At 38.6% G+C, this 27,803-nt stretch overlaps 1 protein-coding gene across 1 annotated transcript in view; it reads left to right on the top strand.

Moving 5' to 3' along the window:
- The window catches only part of LOC133564533 (gap junction delta-2 protein), a 102,828-nt gene extending 75,526 nt beyond the window's left edge, over positions 1-27,302 (top strand). The window contains exon 3 of the mRNA XM_061918903.1: positions 18,514-27,302. Coding sequence (XP_061774887.1) covers positions 18,514-19,363 — 850 coding nt within the window. The 3' untranslated portion in view covers positions 19,364-27,302. The remainder of the gene's footprint in view (positions 1-18,513) is intronic.
- The last annotated feature ends 501 nt before the right edge of the window (positions 27,303-27,803 follow it).

Below are 27,803 nucleotides of genomic sequence, written 5' to 3'. Positions count from 1 at the left end.
AAAAAACACTCCAATGCAGCAAGATTACCCGTACTGTGCTGTAGGTTAGGGTGTGCTAATCAAGCGCTTCTGTTGCAAACTTCTCCTAAGATCATTTTAAACAAAAATGGCATAGTGTGGGATGTCTTCACTGTTTAGAAAGAAGAGATTTTATGTGCTTTTTTTGCACCAAATGGTCTGTAAAAACCAGAGAGGTGGTTTTTATCAGCTGCCTGAAACGCCAGCATTGCTGTGATTGTGTTTTGAAACTCTGCGACAGGTGTCACCAACCTTTTTTGAAACCAAGAGCTCTTGGGTACTGATTAATGTGAAGGGCTACCAGTTTGATACACACTTAAATAAATTGCCAGAAATAGCCAATTTGCTCAATTTACCTTTAACTATATTTTATTATGATTAATTAATGATATTTATTTTTGTGGAAACACTGATCATCTCAATGATTTCTCACAATAAATATATACAGAAACAGATAAATATCAACATGTAACACTTTATTTTTATATTTTCTCTAAGTGCACATTTTTCAAATTGAACATTTTCAAATGATCTCTCTAAGACAGTCTTGTGAAATCACAATATCCCATTTTAACAAGCGAGCCACTAACATTTTTTACAAATCATTAATTACTTTGCACCATGTTTGTTCAAATAACTCATGTAAAATACAAAAGTCAAATCTCAAATTTTTGAATAAATCATGTCACACTTGGAACTGGACAACACATCTGTTATCTGTTTTTTTGTCAGTTAGTGGGAAGCCTGGCATTGCTGTTAACTAGTGTGTTGTACTCTGTTGTGTAACTTCACACTGCAACTCTTAGTAAGTCTTGCAGATATGCATCAGTGAGGCGTGTTCTGTGTTTGTTCTTGATGAAGTTCATGTCAGAAAAGGCTGATTTACAAAGATGAGTTGAACCAAACAGGCTTGCAACCTTCATAGCTGCTGCGCATACATCACTGTACTTTTCTGTGTCAACAAGGCACTAAAAGTTTGGAACAGTCTGGTGGGCTTTAAATTTTAAATTGTCAGGAAAGAAGAGGAAGGAATTTAAAAGGTAAACGGTTATGTGTTTAAAAATCCGAAAATCATTTTTAAGGTTGTATTTTTTTTCAATCAATCAATCAATCAATGTTTATTTATATAGCCCCAAATCACAAATGTCTCAAAGGACTGCACAAATCATTACGACTACAACATCCTCGGAAGAACCCACAAAAGGGCAAGGAAAACTCACACCCAGTGGGCAGGGAGAATTCACATCCAGTGGGACGCCAGTGACAATGCTGACTATGAGAAACCTTGGAGAGGACCTCAGATGTGGGCAACCCCCCCCTCTCTAAAATTGTATTTCTGAAAGTTATAAGAAGCAAAGTAAAAAAATAAATGAATTTATTTAAACAAGTGAAGACCAACTCTTTAAAATATTTTCTTGGATTTTCAAACTCTATTTAAGTTTTGTCTCTCTTAGAATTAAAAATGTCGAGCGAAGCGAGACCAGCTTGCTAGTAAATAAATTAAATTTAAAAAATAGAGGCAGCTCGTTTGTAAGTGCTGCTATTTGAGCTATTTTTAGAACAGGCCAGCGGGCTACTCATCTGGTCCTTACGGGCTACCTGGTGCCCGCGGGCTCCGCATTGGTGACCCCTGCTCTACGAAGATTCCTGGTGTCAAGTGTTGCAGAAACTGGCTTTTGTCTGGGGAGTCTACAGGTACAGTTTGTCATATCCTCAAACTAGTCCTAAATCTAAATCTTAAAAATACTGGCCCAAAGAACAGAGGAGCCCTGTTGTTTATAATTATTTTTTTTAAGTATTGACATTTTTTTTTCTGTCAATTAAAGATGTAAGTCATAAAAAATGACATCATGAATGTTAATAAGAAATTAATATTGCCGTGAAAGTTCAAATATAAGGTTGTTTAACTCAAATTAAAAACACCTCACACTATGCCTACATTGCCTATCAAAAATGCAAAATTGTTCGTTCCACCTAGATAGCGGCAAACCTAACTTCAAACAGTTCTCTCATTACGGATGGCAGAACCTCATCAAAGTTCACCTTTAAGCATTCACACACAGCGCCAACATTTTTGGAACACGGATGAGGTGACAGAGGAAACATTACAATATAATACATCTACTTGTGGCAGCATAGAAGAATGTTATGTACAAGTTTTACTTTTGCATTTCATTGCCCATAATTGTAGTGCATTCAAGCATGCTAATTTTGGAAAATATAAAAACAGAGTTGTCACTAATAATTAAAGACAGGGGAAACTTAGCCCCCAGGAAATGCGCTAATAATAATAGAATTATAATATAAACGCAGAATTCTTATTGGGCCTGCAATCTGTGCCTTGAACCTCTGGTGGAAGCCAGCACACTTTTAAGATAACGCCAAGTATCCGAATCCATGAGTTTTATGTGTAACCATCCAACATTTGCAAAAAATCAAGTCTAAAATGTTAGCATTCTAAGATTAGCATGCTAGTATGAGACGTTGGCAAACTTCCAAAATGGCGCCAAGTATCAAAAATCATGATTTTTTAGCTTTAAACACTCAAAATTAACGAAAAATTGTTAGCATGCTAATGGTAGCATGCCAATGAAAGAGACGTTAGCATACTTCCAAGATTGCACCAAGTATCAAAATTCATGATTTTTAGGTTAATGCAGCCAGCGTCATCTCACAAATTCCTCAATCAAGTGACGTCATAGTGAAGATTGATGGTCGCTAATTTTTAGGATTCTTTTTTTAATGCCTGGCTGGCAATCGACTGACACACCATCCACGATCAACCAGTAGCTCGCGATCAACGAAATGGGCACTCCTGCTTTAAAAAGCCAGCAGACTAAAATTAGTTAAATTAGTTTGGTGGAAAATGGATTGATGGAATTTAAGAGAAGCTAGCAAAAATTATTAGCATGCTAACATTGTCATAAGTTGCTAACAACTATGAACACAATTGTTTGACCGCACCGAGAAGGAAAGTCTGTGACTTTCAGGTGTAAACATACTAAGTTAGCTAAAAAGCTAGCATAAAACGTTAGCATGCTAACATTTCCACAAGTATGCTAACAGTGAACGTGCTAATGCACGTTGACTATGAGCACACTTGTTTGACAGCACAGAGAAGCAAAGTCCATGATTTAATGGCTTAATCAACTAAAATTAGCTTAACAGCTGGCATAAAACGTCAACATGCTAATGTTTAAATTCTAGCACTTAATTTGGTAAGAAGAAGTACCAAAATGCGCTATCTGTAGGTGTATACATAGAAAGTAGCAAAAAAAAGCTAGCATAAAACGTTAGCGCGCTAATATAAGAGGAGCTAGCAAAAAATGTTAGTAAGTTGACGTTCTCACAAGTACGCTAACAGTTAGCATGCAAATTGGGCAGCCACAATTTGAACTTTCATTTAGCAGGTTCAAGGATATTTAAAACCATGAAACCAGTAATTTTGTATTTATTTAGCATTTTCTTTAATTTACAGTGGTTCAGAATTATACACATCATCTCAAATAGATATATGACATAAGTCTCAAGGTTTATTATATCTGATTATGATTGACAGCAGCATACAACTAAGAATAGCAGAATTCAGCAGCCATTCTGTTAATCCCCTGCCAGGGTTGCATCAAGAAGAGTAACCTGAGTGAACATTAAGCTAAATCATCATGAGACTGAAAGCCCAAAGACAACCACTAGTTTTCCTATCGTTTGAATATGATTATTTTGCACAAAATTTAAAAATTAAAAATTTGTTTCTGTGGTTTGCTTCTTAATTAAAAATCCGGTTCAAATCAATTGGTAAAAAGACATTTTACTCATGAGGAAGAAGAAAAAAATCCCCTAGCCGTGAAGAGTGACGATCAACAGGTTGGTCAGCTTTGCCAAAAAGGTGTCCATTATTTATTTTCCAGGGAGTTGGCCAATTTAGCTGGGGTGAATGTCTATATTTCAACTTGTATGTACAATTTGAGCACGTGTGGATTGGCAATATATATATATATATATATATATATATATATATATATATATATATATATATATATATATATATATCCATCCATCCATTTTCTACCGCATATTCCCTTTTGGAGTCGCGGGGGGCGCTGGCGCCTATCTCAGCTAAAATTGGGCGGAAGGCGAGGTACACCCTGGACAAGTCGCCATTATATATGTATATGTATAAATGTATAAATATGTATATATATATATGTATAAATGTATATATGTATATATATATATATATATATATATTCATATATACATATATGTGTATATATGTATATATGTATATATGTATGTGTATATATATGTATGTATATATATGTATATATGTATATATATATATATATATATATATATATATATATATATATATATATATATATATATATATATATGTAAATATATATATACACACACACACATATATATATACATATATGTATGTGTATATATATATATATATATATATATATATATATATATACATGTATACACATATAGATATATATATTTACATACATGTATATATATATATATATATATATATATATATATATATATATATATATATACACATATACCTATACATATATATGCATGTATGTATACAGTATGTGTATATATATATATATACAGTATATATTTATATATATTTATATGCATTTATATGTAGATGTATGTATATATTAATACATATATACAAACATATGTATATATATATCACATATATATATATTATATATATATATACACAGTATGTGTATATATGTATGTATACATGAACACATGTATATATATATATATATATATATACATATGTACATATACTTATACATATATACACGTACTGTATCTATATACAGTCATATAATGTATATACATACATACGTACATACAAAATATATATATATATATATATATATATATATATATATATATATATATATATATATATATATATATATATATATATATATATATATATGTTTATATGTTTAATGAATGATTATAAAACCAAACAAACAAACATGGTTCAAATAAATAATTTTGTGAAAATTTATGAATTTGCATGATGTGTGTATTTACAGTTCTGACCGGAACTGTGTGTGTGTGTGTGTGTGTGTGTGTGTGTGTGTGTGTGTGTGTGTGGGTGTGTGTGTGTGTGCGTGTGTGTATGTGTGTGCGCAGAGTGCCACTCGCTGTCATCACTCTTGTATTGTGAATTCTCTGCTCGCTAAGCTTTTTAGTGCAGTCATTACAAGGGCAAACACATCTTTATTTTCTTTATTGTTTTATTTTATTTCTCCACCAAACACATGGAAATGGAAGCCCTACGCTTTTCACATCTTTCCACTTTAGATACCATCGGAGGGGATGTACAGTTTTGATGAGCGGTGCATGTGAAGTGCGTGCCGTCGCACGCTGCAAAGGATTATCTCTGCCCTGTGAATCCACGTCTGTACAACACAAGAGGGGCAAAGCCACCGTGTGATTGGTAGACTTCCCGTCACACGACTAAACGCAATCCAGCTATTATCTGGCAACATCTCAGCCACAGTGACAGGGTTTCTCCCTGCATTTACTCACTCTTAACTAAGCTACAATCAATGTTATTGTTGGAAAATCATCGTTTCCTTGTTTTATATGGATAACTAGGGGTGTATCAACCTCTTGCTGTATTTATGTACTTAAAGTTCACACTAGTCTACCCAACTGTCTGATGTGTTTTTAAAAAAAATAAATTTTATAATTCCTTAAATAAAATAATAGTCTACATGTTTTATGTTTTTATAGTAATAACTGCAAAAATTTGCTTGTAGTCACACTAGTCATTGCCTTGTTTCCTCGATAACCAGTTAAGAGATTGACAGTCCATCAAAGCAGGGAAAGAACAGGGATATTTGGCAGGGATTGTCATGCGAAATCGTCACAAGACGGGTGTAAAAAAATAAATAAAAATTGTATAGGTAATTTAAATATATATCTATTTTGTCAATTAAATTAATGGTGCCCCGATATGATCCGATATTGGCAAAAAAAACATGTATCAACTCATATCAGCTTGCATAAAAATTTCCAATTTGAGCAGTGCCGCAGCGCAAAACTATAGCTAACACACAAAGTTGTTCTTTCTTTGTATTTTTTTGTGAAGCCATTTGCAAAAAGTAAACACGGTAGGCTACTAGGAGCAAGCAGCTACACAACAGATAAGCACGCAATATCACATCAGCTAGACAATACGTATTAAGTGTCCTTAATTGAACAAAATTGCAATTTAAAACACGACATGTCATAAAAAAGTATCAAGTAATTCTACTTTCATATTACTTACAGATACAAAGTCTCTAAGGCAGATTATGAAGTATCCAGTAACACATTTACTAAATTATTGTGACCACTAGGTCTTGCCTAAAAACAATTACCACTCCACTTCAACTTAAAGACACTATACGTCAATTCCAGACGGTGAATAATAAATAGGGTATTGTTTTTCGAACCTTTTTCCACATACTCAGTGGCCTAGTGGTTAGGGTGTCTGTGGTGAGATCAGCAGGTTGTGAGTTCGAACCCCGGCCGAGCCATACCAAAGACTATAAAAATGTTAGCCATTACCTCCCTGCTTGGCACTCAGCATCAATGGTTGGAATTGGGGGTTAAATCACCAAAAATGTTTCCCGGGCGTGGCCACCGCTGCTGCTCACTGCTCTCCTCACCTCAAAGGGGGTGAACAAGAAGATGAGTCAAATGCAGATGACACATTTCACCACACCTAGTGTGTGTGTGACAATCATTGGTACTTTAACTTTAAGTTAACTTTTTGTTTAAGTCGTTTCACTTACTCAAGCCTTTTGCAACATTCCACACTACAAAAATAATAAAGAGATCAAACATTTGGGCACCGCTGCTTTAGATAGTCAAGTTTGATCGTCTTCTTGACGCTCCGACAGAGCAAAAGCCAACTTTCCGAGGGCCTCACTGAAGTATTCAATCTCTGCAGTTTTTATTTAATAATCTGACCGTTTTAGGCTTTTTGGGAAGGAAAAGGGGTGAATGTGTGTGTGAACGGGTGAATGTGGAAATAGTGTCAAAGTGCTTTGAGTTCCTTAAAATAGGTAGAAAAGCGCTGTACAAGTACAACCCATTTACCATTGACATATCGTCCATCCACTATCCTGCAAAATTGAACAAATCAGATTAGACTAAAAATCCTTGAGCAAAAATACATTATCTTCGAAACGAGGAATTCTGATACAGCTGTTGTGAAGACGTCACGTTATTGCGCTGACGTAGCTAAGGTAAATCCAGCAAGCACAAGACATTGATACAACGTTGATTATACATACATCCTTTCAAACTGACTTGAGCAAAATAGTTGTATTTGGGGACAACGTTGATGTCCAACGTTGGATCCACTTTGTTGGTTGGGAAATTACCAAATTTCAAAGGTCAAATCAACGTTACAACCTGAATATTGAATAAACGTAGTCAAAAAGCATATTGTTTCAACGATATGTTTGAATTGCTCAACTTCAGGACCTAATTCAACAAGTTGTTGGGCCTGCTGGGTACAAGACACCTTCTATAAATGTATGTACAGTGTTATATACCCTGACCTCTTTCTAAACAAATTGTCAGAGTTAGGTTGTGACGAACCCCAAAATGCAGAGAAGGAGGCAGGCATTTTGCAGGTAAACATGATTTAATACTAGAACAAGAACAAAACCAAAAGGGTACAAACAAAAAGCCCGCACGAGGCGGATAACAAACTTGGCTATGAACAAACAAACTTGGGAGCAGGGAAAAAAAGTCAGTAAGCTACAAATACTAAAACCAGAACAAAACCAAAAGGGTAAAAACAAAAAGTGCGCACAAGGCGGATAACAGACTTGGCTATTAACAAACTTGGAAGCAGGGAACAAAATACAGTAAGCTACAAACCGCTACCAAATATAGTTTACCGCAACGCTGCATCGATAAGACATGACACTTAGCAAAGATAATAATCCAGCACTGACTGGATGGGAAGGCAGGTTAAAATAAGAGTGGGCTGATTGACACCAGGTGTGGCCAGGTGCCAATCAGCCACAGCTGAGGGGAAACAGCGCTTAGGGAGAAACACAGGAAACAGACAATATAAGAGTGCTGACACACAGAGGAAACAAAGACAAATGCAGAGGAAAAAACTAAAACATAACCAAACTGTAGGGCAGTGGTTCTCAAATGGGGGTACGCGTACCCCTGGGGGTAATTGAAGGTAAGCCAGGGGGTACATGAGATTTTTTAAAAATATTCTAAAAATAGCAACAATTCAAAAATCCTTTATAAATATATTAATTGAATAATACTTAAACAACTTTTGAATGTAAGTTCATAAACTGTGAAAAGAAATGCAACAATGCAATATTCAGTGTTGACAGCTACATTTTTTGTGGACATGTTCCATAAATATTGATGTTAAAGATTTCTTTTTTTGTGAAGAAATGTTAAGAATTAAGTTCATGGATCAAGATGGATCTCTATTACAATCCCCAAAGAGGGCACTTTAAGTTGATGATTACTTCTATGTGTAGAAATCTTTATTTATAATTGAATCACTTGTTTATGTTACAACAAGTTTGGAGTTATTTTTATATATGTTTTTCCATATAGTTTAAGAAAGACCACTACAAATGAGCAATATTTTGCACTGCTATACAATTTAATAAATCAGAAACTGATGACATAGTGCTGTATTTTACTTCTTTATCTATTTTTTTCAACCAAAAATGCTTTGCTCTGATTAGGGGGTACTTGAATTAAAGAAATGTTCACAGGGGGTACATCACTGAAAAAAGGTTGAGAACCACTGCTGTAAGGTACGAACATGACACAAACAAACATGTTTCCCTGCAGCTTCTGTTTCCTGCCCATGCACGCTGCCTGTAAAGTCATTTTCATATGTATCCATCTATTGACTATGCTCTCAAAAGCCATGTCCGTGATTAATGTAATGAGGTCAGGTTTGATGGGCTATTGTAATGGTTTGCACGTTGAGTCACATGTTGTTATGGGAGCCATTCATCATATCATTATTTATGGAATCCTCATTAAAATAAATGGTGGTGATTAGTGAGTTGATCTTATGTAAAACTCAAGTCATACTTTAAAGCAACGATTAATCAGCATATTCAAAGGAGTATCCGGTCTGTTTTTAGACTTACGGTGGACTGAGACAGCCACCGTCCTCACACAAAGCCCAGCGCTTGCTGTCGAGGGTTTGTTTTGTTGCTGATGGATCTGAAAAATAAATGAGGCATCAATGAAAAAAAAAAAAAAAAAAAAGTATTCTGCAGCAGAGGAACATAAAAGCATAGCGGAGGACTAAAATGAGCTTGCCATCGGTTAACTGCTTAGGTGCGTATGTTGTTTAGCAGATGGGACGGCATGGCCATGCCAGCAATCTGAGGGTTACTGGTTCAATCCCCACCTTCTACCATCCTAGTCACGTTCAATGTGTCCTTGAGCAAGACACTTCACCCTTGCTCCTGATGACTCCTGGTTAGCGCCTTGCATGGCAGCTCCCACCATACATGGGTGAATGTGGAAATACTGTCAGAGCTTTGGGCTCCCTAACAAGAGGTAGAAAAGCGCTATACAAGTACAACTATTTACCATTTTTTACAGGGATTCTCAAACTGTGGTATGCGGGCTCCATCTAGTGGTATGCCAAAAAAAACACTTTCCATCAAGTGGTATGCAAAAAAAAAAAAAAAAACTTAATTAAATATTCAAACACAGTGTTACTGTTCAAACTCCATGTATTACTCAGTGGCCTAGTGGTAAGAGTGTCCATCCTAAGATCGGTAGGTTGTGAGTTCTAACCCCAGCCGAGTCATACCATCCATGTTCTACCGCTTATTCCCTTTGGGGTCGCTGGTGCCTATCTCAGCTACAATCAGGTGGAAGGCGGGGTACACCCTGGACAAGTTGCCACCTCATCGCAGGGCAAACACAGACAGACAGACAACATTCACACTCACATTCACACACGAGGGCCAATTTAGTGTTGCCAAGCAACCTATCTCCAGGTGCATGTCTTTGGAGGTGTGAGGAAGCCGGAGTACCCGGAGGGAACCCATGCATTCACTGGGAAAACATGCAAACTCCACACAGAAAGATCCCGAGCCCGGAATTGAACCCAGGACTACTCAGGACCTTCGTATTGTGAGGCAGACGCACTAACCCCTCTGCCACCGTGAAGCCCCGAGTTATACCAAAGACTATAAAAATGGGACCCATTACCTTCCTGCTTGACACTCAGCATCAAGGGTTGGAATTATGGGTTGAATCACCAAAAATGAGCTGCCCACTGCTCCCCTCACCTCCTAGGTGGTGATGGGTCAAATGGAGAGGATAATCTCGCCACACCTACTGTGTGTGTGACAATCATTGGTACTTTAACTTTAATGTTACAGTGGCCAGAATATAAACCGCTGCTTTGTTTTTAATGGATATTTAGGTCTACAATGCTACTGTATTTTAGTGCCTGCAATTATGGTGGTACTTGGGGAAAAAAGTACCACTGGTTTAACATCAACGATGGACACAAACCAAGGCTGTTTTAATCAGAATAATCTCAGGTTGCTGTGGATAAATTTAGGTTTAATCACGATTCAATCCTGATCACCTGGTTATTTTGCACGCTGCCTGAAACAAATTGCCAGATTTTGAGTTATGATGGATTAATACCCATTAAAGCGTTAATTTAGACAGCCAAAACACAAATGCCAAGTCAGTGTCATGATCCGTGGTCCAGATCATGTTTTTGTTATCTTCTGTTAGTTTTAGACTTCATTAGTTCCTGTTTTTGTGCACCCTTGTTTGTTTTAGTTACCATGGCGACTTATGATTTTCACCTGCCTCTGGTGTTTGGGACGCGCACCTGTTTCCAGTCAAGATACTTCTATTCAAACCGCCCTTGCCAGTCAGTTGGTCTGGCGGCATTGCTAGTTTTCATGCCATAGTTCATGCTGCTCCTTTCATAACATAGTTCATGCCAAGTAAGTTTTGTTTCTTCATGCCACAGTTTAGTGAGTTTTTTTTCTTGTCCATATTTCTGTCTAAGTTGTATTTTTGCCTCGTGCGCCTTTTTGTTTGTTCCTATTTTGATAGTTATTAATTACAAATTTTCCTACCTTCACGCCCAGCCCAGATTAGTCAGTTTGCATCCCAGGAGAACACGTCATGACAGTCAGTACTGGATTCACATGCTTAGAAAGCTACCACTAACATGCTATACTGGAGACAGCTTCAGTTTGGACTTAGTATGGAAAATTATTTTTATTCCAAATTCTATCTAAATCATTTTAATTCTTGCTTTGCCGTGTACTACCCTTCCAAAAAGTTTCCTAATAATTGCTTCTGTAGTTTTTACCTAATCCTGCTAATTAACAAACCACAATCAGTTGATTCCCTCACACTTGATTGCATGGGGTTGGCTGAGGTACAAAAAGAGAAGGCTGTGAGTCATGGGACTGACCATACATTGATGCACCATTGCATTTTTCTACTCTTTTGAAAAATCAGATTGTTCTCCTCTGCTTCCCACTAGGATGAACAGTGACCAAGGAAGGACACAATGTCACTCTCCTTAAGGCGCACAATAATGTTTTGTGTTTTCTTCGCCTCTGCTACCTCTTACATTCAGTGCGATGACCGACATTGTTCTGAAAGCCTCTTTGCTTGTCACCTCTGATTGCTTGACTCTTATACTTCAAGGTTTGTTTTTTTTCCCTATTCATTCACACGGAACAGTTCTTTCAGATCTACTTTGTGGCTAAACTGCAACAATGAAGCAGTTAGGGAGTAGGTCACGAGTCACCCAAGTCTTTGTTGACTACAGATTTGCTATGTGAGGCCAATAGCAAATCATTGCAGTTATCATTTTACACTCAAATGATTGGAATTGCTTTTCCAAATTTCACATGTGAATGCTGAGGAATGAGTTTTCAAGACATATCTAATCATAGGTAATTATCAGCACATACTATTACAGTTTACTAATACCTTGCTGCAAAAGAGATTACAACAATTGTGCACACTTTGAGTAGGCTGGTATGTCAGTACTGAATCATAACTAGGGATGTACTGATTCCATATCACTGTTGTTTTGACACAAATGTTCCGAATAATCATTATTATTGCGGTATTGTTGAATGTCCGCAAAACGTAGTTATACACACGCTGAAATCTTTTGACCAAGTTATTTTTATTTTAAGATAAAAAACATAAAGAGAAACACTGTTTGAAAACCCACTATTTTGCATGTTTTGTGTTTCTAATCCATCAATGATAGCGTTTTAGTCTGTTTTAACAGCTAAGCTTTGTTCTGAATATTGGTTTGTACTGGCCCTGCGATGAGGTGCGACTTGTCCAGGGTGTGCCCCGCCTTCCGCCCAATTGTGGCTGAGATAGGCACCAGCGACCCCAACGGGAATAAGCGGTAGAAAATGTATGCATGGATGGTTTGAACTGAAGCACTTTCAGCTTCATTTAAATGAAAAGTGCTTAGTAATACAAACCCTGTTTCCATATGAATTGGGAAATTGTGTTAGATGTAAGTATAAATGCAATACAAGGATTTGTTAAAGTTAAGTTAAAGTTGAAGTACCAATGATTGTCACATACACACTAGGTGTGGTGAAATTTATCCTCGGCATTTTACCCATCCCCTCGATCACACCCTGGGAAGTGATGGGAGCAGTGGGCAGCAGCGTTGCGGCGCCCGGGAATCATTTATGGTGATTTAACCCCCAATTCTAACCCTTGATGCTGAGTGCCAAGCAGGGAGGTAATGGGTCCCATACATTTTATAGTCTTTGGTACGACTCGGCCAGGGTTTGAACTCACAACCTACCGATCTCAGGACGTACACTCTAACCACCCATATTCAATTGAATGCACTACAAAGACAAGATATTTGATGTTCAAACTCATAAACTTTATTTTTTTTTGCAAATAATAATCAACTTAGTATTTCATGGCTGCAACACGTGGCAAAGTAGTTGGGAAAGGGCATGTTCAAAACTGTGTTACATCACGTTTTCTTTTAACAACACTCATACCGGGCGGTATAGCTCGGTTGGTAGAGTGGCCGTGCCAGCAACTTGAGGGTTGCAGGTTCGATTCCCGCTTCCGCCATCCTAGTCACTGCCGTTGTGTCCTTGGGCAAGACACTTTACCCACCTGCTCCCAGTGCCACCCACACTGGTTTAAATGTAACTTAGATATTGGGTTTCACTATGTAAAGCGCTTTGAGTCACTAGAGAAAAGCGCTATATAAATATAATTCACTTCACTTCACTTCAATAAACGTTTGGGAACTGATGAAACTAATTGTTGAAGCTTTGAAAGTGGAATTCTTTCCCATTCTTGTTTTATGTAGAGCTTCAGTCGTTCAACAGTCCGGGGTCTTTTCTGTCGTATTTTATGCGCCACACATTTTCGATCGGAGACAGGTCTGGACTGCAGGCCCGCACTCTTTTTTTTTACAAAGCCACGCTGTTGTAACACGTGCTGAATGTGGCTTGGTGTTGTCTTGCTGAAATAAGCAGGGGCGTCCATGAAAAATACGGCGCTTAGACGGCAGTATATGTTGTTTCAAAAACTTTATGTACCTTTCAGCATTAATGGTGCCTTCACAGATGTGTAAGTCACCCATGCCTTGGGCACTAATGCACCCCCATACCATCACAGATGCTGGCTTTTCAACTTTGCGTCGATAACAGTCTGGATGGTTAGTTTCCCTTTTGGTCCCGATGACACGATTTCGAATATCTCCAAAAACAATTTGAAATGTGGACTCGTCAGACCACAGAACACTTTTCCACTTTGCATCAGTCTATCTTAGATGATCTCGGGCCCAGAGAAGCCGGTGGTGTTTGTGGATGTTGTTGATAAATGGCTTTCGCTTTGCATAGTAGAGCTTTAACTTGCACTTACAGATGTAGCGACAAACTGTATTTAGTGACAGTGGTTTTCTGAAGTGTTCCTGAGCCCATGTGATGATATCCTTTAGAGATTGATGTCAATTTTTGATACAGTGTTGTCTGAGGGATTGAAGGTCATGGTCATTCAATGTTGGTTTCTGGCCATTCTGCTTACGTGGAGTGATTTCTCCAGATTCTCTGAAAGCTTTGATGATATTATGGACCGTAGATGTTGAAATCTCTAAATTTCTTGCAATTGCACTTTGAGAAACGTTGTTCTTAAACTGTTTGACTATTTGCTCACGCAGTTGTGGACAAAGGATTGTACCTCGCCCCATCCTTTCTTGTGAAAGACTGAGCATTTTTTGGGAAGCTGTTTTTATACCCAATCATGGCACCCACCTGTTCCCAATTAGCCTGTGGGATGTTCCAAATAAGTGTTTGATGAGCATTCCTCAACTTTATCATTATTTATTGCCACCTTTCCCAACTTCTTTGTCACGTGTTTCTGGCAGCAAATTCTAAAGTTAATGATTATTTGCAAAAAAAAAAAATGTTTATCAGTGTGAACATCAAATATGTTGTCTTTGTAGCATATTCGACTGAATATGGGTTGAAAATGATTTGCAAATCATTGTATTCCATTTATATTTACATTTACAGTAACACACTTTCCCAAATCATATGGAAACGGGGTTTGTACAATCTAGTATTATTGGTTACTATTTCTGGCGAGTGTTGTGGCATCCCTTTTCAGCGGTCCTTGAACGCACCGTAAAAACACCTCCAAACTTAATAGCTTAGTTCACGGTTCCCCAAACTATGACCCGAGAGCGTCCAGAAGCTGGCCCACTGGATATCCCAAGGAAAATAAATAAAAAAATAAATAAATAAATAAATAAAAATAAATAATTAAATATATATACATATATATATATATATATATATATATATATATATATATATATATACATATATATATATAGCTACATATGTATATATATATATATATATATATATATATATATATATATATATATATATATATATACATGTATCTATATATATATATATATATATATATATATATAGTGCACGGACTACAGCACAAAAGTACAAACATTCGGTATTGTTGATTACTGGTATCGATTCCCGGGTAACAGGAATCGGTACCATATCGGTTCTAATGTGGAAGGTACACAACCCTATAAGTATAAGGATGAAGAATTATTGAATCATTGAAATGTCCTATTATTTATCTCATTAGGTCAGGGGTGTCAAACTCAAATACAGAGTGGGCCAAGATTTAAAACTGAACAAAGTCCCGGGCCGAGGTTGAACAAATGAACCTTTTAATAGGGACCAAAACAAGTTTTGCATTGAATATTGAACTAGCAAGGCTTATATAACTTTATAGTGACATGCAAAATCAAGTTTCCAATAATAATAATAATAATAATAATAAAAATAAATCAATGGCATATAAAAAAAAAATGAAATAACTCTTTTGTATTTGCAGCCTTCTGAGGTAATTATCCAAATAAACTTTTTCAACAGGCTAATAATACATTTGAAAATAAAATAACAATAAAGAATGAATCAAACATTCAAGCCTTGAAGTGGCAAGAGAAAGTGCATGGGGGGTTGAGGTGGGCGGGGTTGGGGGTGGGGGGTGTATATCGTTGCGTCCCGGAAGAGTTAGTGCTGCAAGGGGTTATGGTTATTTGTTCTGTTGTGTTTATCTTGTGTTACGGTGTTTCAGGTGTTCTCCTGAAATGTGTTTGTCATTCTTGTTTGGTGTGGGTTCACAGTGTGGTGCATATTTGTAACAGTGTTAAAGTTGTTTGTACGGCGACCCCTCGGCTGTTAACCAAGTATGCCTTGCATTTACTTGTGTCTGTGTGTAAAAGCCGCATATATTATGTGACTAGGCCGGCACGCTGTTTGTATGGAGGATAAGCGGACGTGGACGACAGGTTGTGGATGATGCTAGAGGCAGTGCCTTTAAGGCCCGCCCCCAATATTGTTGTCCGGGTGGAAATCGTGAGAAATTGGGGAAAATGGATGGCTCGGGAGATTTTCAGGAGGGGCGCTGAACTTCGGGAGTCTCCCGGGAAAATGGTGGTGGTGGTGGTGGGGGGAGGCTGGGGGTGTATAATACGAATCATAAATAACTTAACCATTTATGAAAGGAACTGTTCTATTTGGAAATTATTGATGTAAATTGTGCTACAAATGGAATACAAAAAGTGAACATATGTGTAAATCAGTGGTTCTCAAATGGGGGTACCTGTACCCCTGGGGGTACTTGAAGGTATGCCAAGGGATACGTGAGATTTTTCAAAAATATTCTAAAAATAGCAACAATTAAAAAATCCTTTATGAATACATTTATTGTATAATACTTCAACAAAATATGAATGTAAGTTCATAAACTGTGAAAAGAAATGCAACAATGCAATATTGAGTGTTGACAGCTAGATTTTTTGTGGACATGTTCCATAAATATTGATGTTAAAGATTTCTTTTTTTGTGAAGAAATGTTAAGAATTAAGTTCATGAATCCAGATGGATCTCTATTACAATCCCCAGAGAGGGCACTTTAAGTTGATGATTACTTCTATGTGTAGAAATCTTTATTTATAATTGAATCACTTGTTTATTTTTTTCAACAAGATTTTAGTTATTTCTATATCTTTTTTCCCAAATAGTTCAAGAAAGACCACTACAAATGAGCAATATTTTGTACTGTCATACATTTTAATAATAACTTGGATTTATATCGCGCTTTTCTAAACACTCAAAGCGCTCACACAGAAGTAGGACTCAACATTCACACCTGGTGGTGGTAAGCTACATCAGTAGCAACAGCTGCCCTGGGGTAGACTGACGGAAGCGTGGCTGCCAGTTTGCGCCTACGGCCCCTCCAACCACCACCTATCATTCATTCACCAGTGTGAGCGGCACCGGGGGCAAAGGGTGAAGTGTCCTGCCCAAGGACACGACGGCAGTGATTTTTTTGGATGTCAATAGGTGGGAAGCGAACCTGAAAACCTCAGTTTTCTGGCCGGCCGCTCTACCGACTACGCCATGATGCCCCAATAATTAAATAATAAATCAGAAACTGATGACATAGTGCTGTATTTTACTTCTTTATCTATTTTTTTCAACCAAAAATGCTTTGCTCTGATTAGGGCAGTGGTTCTTAACCTTGTTGGAGGTACCGAACCCCACCAGTTTCAAATGAGCATTCACCAAATCCTTCTTTAGTGGAAAAAAAAATGTTTTTTCTTAATTTAATGATGTTACTATATTAAAGAAATACAAATAAAGATATATCTTACAAATAGAAAGTTACAGGAATGTACACATGTTTACATCTCATTGTGCAACATGTGAATGTTTTAGTGGGACCTAAATGCGATCGATATCTGAAAGGGGTACAAATTATTTCCAACCCCACCTTGTACAGAGCTCATGAAAAACAATGTTGTTTTTTTCTGTCATTGTAAGTGTGGCAAAACACTTATATCAGAAAATAATTTCATGGAAATGATTGCTGTCATTTGATTATAATAATAAAACATTGAACTTTTTATTTAGTCAGGTTTCGACGGAGGCTCCGTCGAACCCCTAGGGTTCGATCGAACCCAGGTTAAGAACCAATGGATTAGGGGGTACTTGAATTAAAAAAATGTTCACAGGGGGGGTACATCACTGAAAAAAGGTTGAGAACCACTGACGTAAGTAACTGGTATGAAACGGAAAGAGGATATCTGTCAGGCTTGGACTTGGATTTGGTTTACTCCTTCGATGCAGAGGGATTGCAGGACAAGCCAGGTGAGACTGTGAGTACATGGTTTATTTGGAATACTAAATACAAAAAAACAAACAAACTAAGGGCGCTCACAAAGAGGTACAAAACTTGGCTACAAAAATACAAACAGGAAAACAAAACAACTGCTCGATGGCATGAAAGACAATGAACTAAACTTAAACATGCACTGTGGCAGAACTACGAATAACTAACACAAAAACACTTACTGTGACCGGTACAAGGGGCATGGATAGCAAGGGAATCGAGGATGCGTGAAGGCATGAGGCAGAATACAAATAGCAAAGTTCCCAGGACGAGGACAGAAACAGAATGGTATAAATACTAGCTGTGATAATCAGGAACAGGTGCGGGACTGAGGGCAGGGCGTGACTGAGAGACCAGGTGGAAACTAATGGGTTACTATGGAAACAAACAAAACCAGGAAGTGTAAAACGGGAAACAAGAGTCCAAAAACAAAACAAACATGATCAAACTTAAAACTGAATTACAGGCATGACAACATCAAAAATAAGTGACAGTATCATGTAAAAAAAAAGTATTCATCAGACGTTTTCTCCTGCTTTCCAATGGTGGGATATTTGAAACATTTGCCATGTCCCTACAATAAAATGCACACATCCAAAACGCTGATGTGCAAGAAAGGCCAGTAAAACCACTGATTGACTCCTGTTTCTGTTTTGTCTTCTGCAGGATACTGCTGACGGTGGTTGTGATCTTTCGCATCCTGATAGTGGCTATTGTGGGGGAGACGGTTTATGAGGATGAGCAGACCATGTTCATCTGCAACACCCTGCAGCCGGGATGCAACCAGGCGTGCTATGACAAGGCCTTTCCTATTTCCCATATCCGCTACTGGGTTTTCCAGATCATACTGGTGTGCACGCCCAGCCTCTGCTTCATCACGTACTCCGTTCACCAGTCGGCCAAACAGAGAGACAGGCGTTACTCCTTCCTATATCCCATAATGGAGCGAGACTATGGAGGAAGGGATGGGGCGCGAAAGCTCCGAAATATTAACGGGATTTTAGTTCAGCACGGCGGTGACGGCGGAGGAGGTAAAGAAGAACCGGACTGCCTTGAAGTGAAGGAGATCCCTAACGCCCCCCGAGGCCTCACCCACGGGAAGAGCTCCAAAGTACGTCGACAGGAAGGGATCTCACGGTTTTACATCATCCAGGTGGTGTTCCGAAACGCCCTGGAGATCGGATTTTTGGCAGGCCAGTACTTTCTCTACGGCTTCAGCGTGCCTGGGATTTTCGAATGTGACCGCTACCCGTGTCTAAAGGAGGTGGAGTGCTACGTGTCCCGCCCCACGGAAAAAACGGTTTTCCTGGTGTTCATGTTCGCGGTGAGCGGAATTTGCGTGGTGCTCAACCTGGCCGAGCTCAACCATCTGGGCTGGCGCAAGATTAAAGCGGCCATCAGGGGCGTCCAGGCCCGCAGGAAATCCATTTGTGAGATCAGGAAGAAAGACATGGCGCATCTGTCCCAACCGCCCAACCTGGGGCGCACACAGTCCAGCGAGTCAGCTTACGTCTGATGATAAAGAGCAGAGGAAGAGGAGTGGAATGAATGTGCAGGGAGTGCAAAAAGATAAAAAAAAGGCAGCGGCTATGATTTTTAAAGGGATGGAGAGGTCAAATCAGTTGAAAGGACGCCTCTCTGTGATGATGGGATGAAGACCAACCCTCCACCTGGGTCACTTTCAGAGTGAAAACTGAAAATTCAAGCATCTTTTGAGAGCTGTTCTACCTGCATTTTTTTTAAACTACAATCTCCTCTGTCCTATTTTAAATCCTCAAAAGGCAGGACAGGGAACAACTGAGTGGAAGAGAACTGTTTTATGTTATTTTGGGCTGGTGGGATTGGGGAGGCTGGGGGGTTGGGGGGGAGGACATGACGACAGTCCATGGTGCTTTTCTGGACTGTGTCAGCGTCAGTGAAAAAAAGGCATGGACGAAGGGTCAGGGGGGGGTGAGCCTCAACAGCGTGAGGAAAAGGAACGGAAGACCCGTCGAAGCCGACGTCGGGGGGAGGAATGAGGAAAGTTTGTGAGGGCGTAAGATTAGAACGTGAAAGAGGAGTCGCATCCCCCCCAGCGGCGGGAGAGTGAAGCCGAGTGAGAAAAAGCTGCTTCTGATCACCGTCATCCTTGTCCAAGCCAAAGCCAAGAGAAGAAGACTGATGATGTTTATGTTTTGTCTCTTGGCAAAAGATTATTTCAACACAAACACAGCTAGTACCACCCCCCTAAACCCCCTCCCCAACCCCTCAGCCCCTTCCCTATTTGTCGCTTACGCCACAGTTGGCAGCTATGCTAGACCCCCAGGGGGGCTGAGGATGACAGTAATGACCCCCTTGCTGCTCTCCTTCTACGTCCATGTTGGAGAGGAACAAGTGAACAGGAAGACGCGGAGTGTGTAAACGCTCCCAAAGCACAAACCAAACGATCCTCCGATTGCGGCATTCCAGGGCGCTGAGAGTCGAGGGAGAGGGAACGAGAGGAGAAGCCATCATTTTATTTTTACAGCTTGAATTCATTCTGTGACATTTATTAACGACGTCTTATGCTTTTCTTTTGAGAACGCAATGGTGCCATCCTTGACAGATTTTAAACATTCTTGAAAAGATGAATATAGCGTATCAATGATGTTATTTATACATTTAGAGTATATCCAAATAGATTTATTTATCTTTATGGGTGAGTCCTTTGGGACGTCACGTTCAGATTTCCAAATGTGTTTGTCTTTTTTTTTTTTTTTGTATTCTTTTTCATTAATGAGACTGCTTATTGACATGAGAATGAAAGGGTTACCCCTCGTGAGCTTTTGTTTTTCCAAATAATATTAGTGCGTGCCACTGATTTTGCGAAGTCCTCCGGATAGCCAGCGTCCTCTGCAGCGGACATTTATGTTTTGCAGAGCATGCCGGCAATTGTCTGACGACTAGGGATGTGTACTGAATCAGTACAACCGGGTACCAATTCACGTAAAATCAAACAGTGCCATATTCCGATACCTTTGTAGCACGGCACGTCAGGTCCGATTGCAGACTCGGATATGAATACCGTATTTTTCGGAGTATAAGTCGCTCTGGAGTATAAGGCTCACCTGTCGAAAATGCATAGTAAAGAATGAAAAAAAAAACATATATAAGTCGCACTGCAGTATAAGTCGCATTTTAGGGGGAAATTTATTTGATAAAACCCAACACCAAGTATAGACATTTGAAAGGCAATTTAAAATAAATAAAAAATAAAGAATAGTGAACAACAGGCTGAATAAGTGTACGTTATATGACGCATAAATAACCAACTGCGAAGGTGCCTGGTATGTTAACGTAAAATGGTAAGAGTCATTCAAATAACTATAACATATAGAACATGCTACACGTTTACCAAACAATCTGTCACTCCTAATTGCTAAAGCCGATGAAATCTTATACGTCTAGTCTGTTACGTGAATGAGCTAAATAATATTATTTGATATTTTACGGTAATGTGTTAATAATTTCACACTTAAGTCGCTCCTGAGTATAAGTCTCATCCCCGGTCAAACTATGAAAAAAACTGCGACTTATAGTCCGAAATATACGGTAGTCAAGCACTCATAGCGGACTCAGCGGTACTGAACATGTTCCCTGCCAACAAAGCACAAGGCGCTCATAAGCAGAGTAAGGCGCCATTTTTCAAACTGCGCTAGCTCGATGCTAATTTACATTAGATTTGCCATAGACATGCTAACGATTATCATTAGCGATTATACATGGCGATTTCAACACCTCCAAATTTAGTAATAAAAACTACAACAGGGATGCAAGTTACAATGAAACAGCTGTAATAAGTACAAATCTTACAGTATAAACACCTCGTAGGGTTCAACAAAAGAAAAGACTTGCACATTCAACTTACTGGCAAAGACTACTTCCTAGCTTAGGTGACACACTGTAGTCTATACACTACTGCCATCTATCCTCTTGGAATTGCAACTGCATGCTTCAACCCAGCAGGCATAAAACATTGAAACAATGTTGAGAACCTGTAGAATTAGGTCCTGAGCAGTTCTAACTTAACGTTGAAACAACATGCTTTTTGACGACGTTTGATCACTGTCAGGTTGTGACGTTGCTTTGACCATTGAGATTTGGTCGTTTCCCAACCAACGACGTGGATCCAACGTTAGACATCAACGGTGTCTCAAATGTACAAATACAACTATTTTGCAACATTGCTTCAGTGTCAGTTTTAAAGATCATTTATGTATAAACAACATTGTATGAATGTCTTGTGCCTGCTGGGATAATAATAATGCAGTACAGTACTTGCAAGTGAGACACAAAATTGTAAGAAAACAAGATAACAATTGAATAGCACAGCTCAGTATTACATGTTAAATGAATATTTTTGAACACACATTAGAACACAACATTGGTACCGTTTATTACTGGTATTGAGTCCCAAGTACCGGGATTGAAATGTGAAAGGTACCCATCCCTATTGGCAGACAGTCCAGGCTATACCATGCCTCCCGCACAATCAGCTGGGATAGGCTCCAGCACGCCTGCGACCCTTATGAGGTTAAGCGGCACAGAAAGTAGATGGTTAGCTATTTCCCGAAAATGTGTAGCTCAGACAAAATAAAACAAACGGCCACTGCAGAGGATGCTGGTTCTCAGGACGATATGCAATGTTTTGAAAAGTGCTGGGAAAAAAATAATCAAAAGTTTGTTCATTCTTCCCCACAGAAAGCCTTGTTTTGTTTCATCAAAATCTGCTGCACAGCTTCAGGCAACTGAGGCCTGTGAGCCATTTGAAAAAAAAAAGGCATGTTTACATGATGCAATGTTGTTGAATGATCAAGCTGTGTTACCAATGAATAGTAGATTGCATGTGCATTGATCCCCTGAGGGGGTTTCAGCTTGCATGCAATGTATGAGGAACGTAAAAGAGAGCTTTGAAAGAAGAATGATTTTTTTTTTTTTAAAGTGTTGCACCTTGATTTGGGAGAGTGGCAGACAGAAGGAACTCTGATTAGGTAGAATTGTGTTGTCAGACACACACATAAAAACTGTTACAAACTCACTGTGCGCCTATGAAACCAGATATATGGACAGTATTGTTGACTACAAAAGGGGTTTGGCTACCTCTTCATCTGTCGGCAACCGAGAACGACCCATTTAAATCATTTTTACTGATTCTCGTACTGAGACAAAGATGCCTCGACACGGTGATGATGATATCAGTTGTGACTAAACACCAGAATGCTTCTTACGCACAACATAGCAAACTCAACAGATACGTTGTCTTATGTGGTAGTCACCAGAGGGGAAGAAACAACAGATTATTAATCACAAGGCACTTAGGGTTAGAGCGAGGGGATTTAACCCTACCCTCATACATGAAAAAAACATATGTCCAATGTTTACAACGTTAACAAGTCACCTGATTACAATCGCACAATGTACATAATATGCATACCAATAATAATAATCAGTTCAAATGACCGACGCTATAACTGTTTTAAATGTGGATCTGTTTACATGTACATTCTTACTGATATAGGGTCAAGTCAAGTAGCGCTAGCAAGGCACTGTCCTGTGCAACACAGCGTACTATCGCACAGCCACACTCACATCCGTTACATTAGCAGAACTGGCGTTCAACTTCAAAGGTTTCAATGTATGTCTGTTAGAGTTACATTTAATAATGTAAACGCTCTGTGAAGCCCTTTTATCTACAAACCCCTTTTCCATATGAGTTGGGACATTGTGTTAGATGTAAATATAAACGGAATACAATGATTTACAAATCATTGTGTTCTGTTTATATTTACATCTAACACGATTTTCCCAAGTCATATGGAAACAGGGTTTGTATTTTTAAAAAGGCGTATTATTGACTATGCCAGCCAAAACAGACCCTAATGACAGGGCCCACAAGTAGTTTTATTACGCCTTAAGTTAATATTTGAAGAATTACGTATATGTCCGTATGTCATGCGCATGTATTTATACCTATTCACCATCAATACACAACTGTGAAACGATAATTTTCGCACTTCCAGTATGTTAAAGTGGTGGAACTGTAAAGTAATGAAGAATACCTTGGTTTTCCTGAAGAATCCGTTCCTAAGTGTCAGGTGACAACAGAATATGAATACTGAAAAAAATATATATTTTAAAATGATGTAACTCCAACAAGTCCATTCCATACACACAAAACAATGAATTATAGTTTTACAGCAGAAAACAATGCAATGTGTTACAAACCCCGTTTCCATATGAGTTGGGAAATTGTGTTAAATGTAAATATAAACGGAATACAATGATTTGCAAATCCTTTTCAACCCATATTCAATTGAATATGCTACAAAGACAACATATTTGATGTTAAAACTGATAAACATTTTTTTTTGTGGAAATAATCATTAACTTTTTAATTTGATGGCAGCAACACGTGACAAAGAAATTGGGAAAGGTGGCAATAAATAGTTGAGGAATGTTCATCAAACACTTATATGGAACATCCCACAGATGTGCAGGCTATTTGGGAACAGGTGGGTGCCATGATTGGGTATAAAAGCAGCTTCCATGAAATGCTAAGTAATTCACAAACAAGGATGGGGCGAGGGTCAACACTTTGTAAGCAAATTGTCTAAAAGTTTTAGAACAACATTTCTCAACGTGCTATTGCAAGAAATTTAGGGATTTTACCGTCTATGGTCCGTAAAATCTTCAAAAGGTTTTAGAGAATCTGGAAAATTCACTGTTCGTAAGCGATGATATCACGGACCTTTGACCCCTCAGGCGGTACTGCATCAAAAACCAACATCAGTGTGTAAAGGATATCACTACATGGGCTCAGGAACCACTGTCATAAAACCAATGTCAGTAAATACAGTTGGTCGCTACATCTGCAAGTGCAAGTTAAAACTCTACTATGCAAAGCGAAAGCCTTTTTTTAACAACACCCAGGAACGCCGCCGGCTTCGCTGGGCCCGAGCTCATCTAAGATGGACTGATGCAAAGTGGAAAAAAAAGTGTACTGTGGTCTGACGAGTCCACATTTCACATTATATTTGGAAACTGTGGACGTAGTGTCCTCTGGAACAAAGAGGAAAATAACCATCCGGATTGTTATAGGCGCAGAGTTCAAAAGCCAGCATCTGTGATGGTATGGGGGTGTATTAGTGCCCAAGGCATGGGTAACTTACACATTTGTGAAGGCACTATTAATGCTGAAAGGTCCATACAGGTTTTGGAGCAACATATGTTGCCATCCAAGCAACGTTATCATTGACGCCCCTGCTTATTTCAGCAAAATGATGCCTAGCCACGTGTTACAACAGCTTGGCTTCGTAGTGAAAGAGTGCGGGTACTTTCCTGGCCCGCCTGCAGTCCAGACCTGTTTCCTATCAAAAATGTGTGGCGCATTATGAAGCGTAAAATACAACAGCGGAGACCCCGGACTGTTGAACGACTGAAGCTCTACATAAAACAAGAATGAGAAATAATTCCACTTTCAAAGCTTCAACAATTAGTTTCCTCAGTTCCCAAAAGTTTATTGAGTGTTGTTAAAAAAAATGTGTTGTAACACAGTGGTGAACATGCCCTTTCCCAACTACTTTGGCATGTGTTGCAGCCATGAAATTCTAAGTTAATTATTATTTGCAAAAAAAAATAATAATAATACAGTTTATGAGTTTGAACATCAAATATCTTGTCTTTGTAGCATATTCAACTGAATATGGGTTGAAAAGGATTTGCAAATCATTGTATTCCGTAAGGGAATAAGGGGTAGAAATGGATGGATGGATGGATGTATTCCGTTTATATTTACATCTAACACAATTTCCCAACCCATACGGAAACGAGATGTGTATATATTTAGGTTTCAAAGGAATAGCGATTGTTGAAGGACCAAAATTGATGCTGTGGCGCATTTGCTTTCATGTCGGTTGCGACTTTTATTTTATTTTGTAGTGGTAGCGACTTCCTCCCGGTCAACTTCCTTTGTTTTCACTTTATCGAAGTGCACCGAAGGTTGAATAAGTTAAAGTACCTCTGATAGTCACACACACACACACTAGGTGTGGCGATTATCCTCTGCATTTGACCCATCCCCTTGTTCCACCCCCTGGGAGGTGACGGGAGCAGTGAGCAGCAGCAGTGGCTGCGCTCGGGAATCATTTTGGTGATTTAATTCCAACCCAATTCCAACTCTTGATGCTGAGTGCCAAGCAGGGAGGTAATGGGTTATAGGTCCCATTTTTATAGTCTCTGGTATGTCTTTGGTCTTTGGTATGACTCGGTTTGAACTCACGACCTACCGTTCTCAGGGCGAACACTCTAACCACAAGGGCGAGGGTCAGCAACCCGCGGCTCTAGAGACACATGCGGCTCTTTAGCGCCGCCCTAGTGGCTCGCTGGAGCTTTTTCAAAAATGTATGAAAAATGGAAAAAGATGAGGGGAAAAACATATTTTTTGTTTTAATATGCTTTCTGTTGGAGGACAAACATTACACAAACCTCCCTAATTGTTAATAAAAAGCATACTTTTTTTATCAAACATGCCTCACTGATTCGAGTATTTGGCGAGCGCCGTTTTGTCCTACTAATTTTGGTGGTCCTTGAACTCACCGTAGTTTGTTTACCTGTCTAACTTTCTCCGACTTTCTAAGACGTGTTTTATGCCGCTTCTTTTTCCGTCTCATTTTGTCCACCAAACTTTTAACGTCGTGCATGAATGCACAAAGATGACTTTTGTTGACGTTATTGACTTGTGTGGAGTGCTAATCAGACATATTTTGGTCACTGTATGACTGCAAGCTAATCGATGCTAACATGCTATTTAGATTCAATATTGTTCATTGTCATATGCACAGTTAAACAGACAGTTTGCCGTACGATGAAAATCTTACTTTGCTAGTCCACCCTTCAACAAGTCACACTGTACTTAGCTAAAAATAAAACATGTACAAACAAGGCACAGTAAGTAACATAACATTATTGCACATTCTGATTGACAGTCAACAGTATAAATATGTAGGTGACCATGGGTCGGAGCAGCAGGTAAAGTGTTTTAGTGATCAAAGGTGCTAGCTATATGTACATAGGCTAGCTATATGTACATATTGAATCATTATATGTAAATATTGCATCATTATGCCTCATTTGTAGCTATATTTGAACTCACTTCCTTTAAGTCCTCTTAATTCAATTTATATCTCACGACAGTATCTGTATGTAATATGGCTTTTTAAATATTTGCGGCTCCAGACATATTTGTTTTTGTATTTTTGGTGCAATATGGCTCTTTCAACATTTTATGTTGCCGACCCCTGACAATGCCATTGAGCGGGCAGGAGACGTCGAGATCAAATTGGGGCCACATTGGAGCCACGTTGGGGCCTTTTGATTGATTGATTGATTGATACTTTTATTAGTAGATTGCACAGTACAGTACATATTCCGTACAATTGACCACTAAATGGCAACACCCGAATAAGTTTTTCAACCTGTTTAAGTCGGGGTGCACCTTAATCAATTGTGCTGGTTTCCACTAGAGTCCTAAAACAACACCTCCAGGCAACTTCAACCCTTTACTAATACCCTCCTCCATTTACATCCCATCTCCCCGGATTATAAATAACCTAATGTAAATAATCAAATGTACTTCTAATGTATATACTATACTTGTTCTTATGCTATCTGAACTCACCATGTTCTCTGCTGGCTGCACATATCCTACTAAGTAAGACCTACACTGTTTCAATGTCCACTTCTCTGTTGATGCAATTGTTGATGACTGAAGTACTGATATCAACCAAAGCTCCTCATCCCACCCCCCGGATTGTAAATAATGTAAATAATTCAATGTATATACTCTGATGATTAACTTGTGTGATGACTGTATTATGCTGATAGTATATATTTGTACCATGATTTGATTAACGTGGACCCCGACTTAAACAAGTTGAAAA

This window comes from Nerophis ophidion, linkage group LG13, assembly GCF_033978795.1.
Source record: "Nerophis ophidion isolate RoL-2023_Sa linkage group LG13, RoL_Noph_v1.0, whole genome shotgun sequence".
Taxonomy (NCBI): Eukaryota; Metazoa; Chordata; class Actinopteri; order Syngnathiformes; family Syngnathidae; genus Nerophis; species Nerophis ophidion.
The sequence above is the reverse complement of the archived record's forward strand: the minus strand, read 5'-3'. Positions and strand labels throughout refer to the sequence as shown.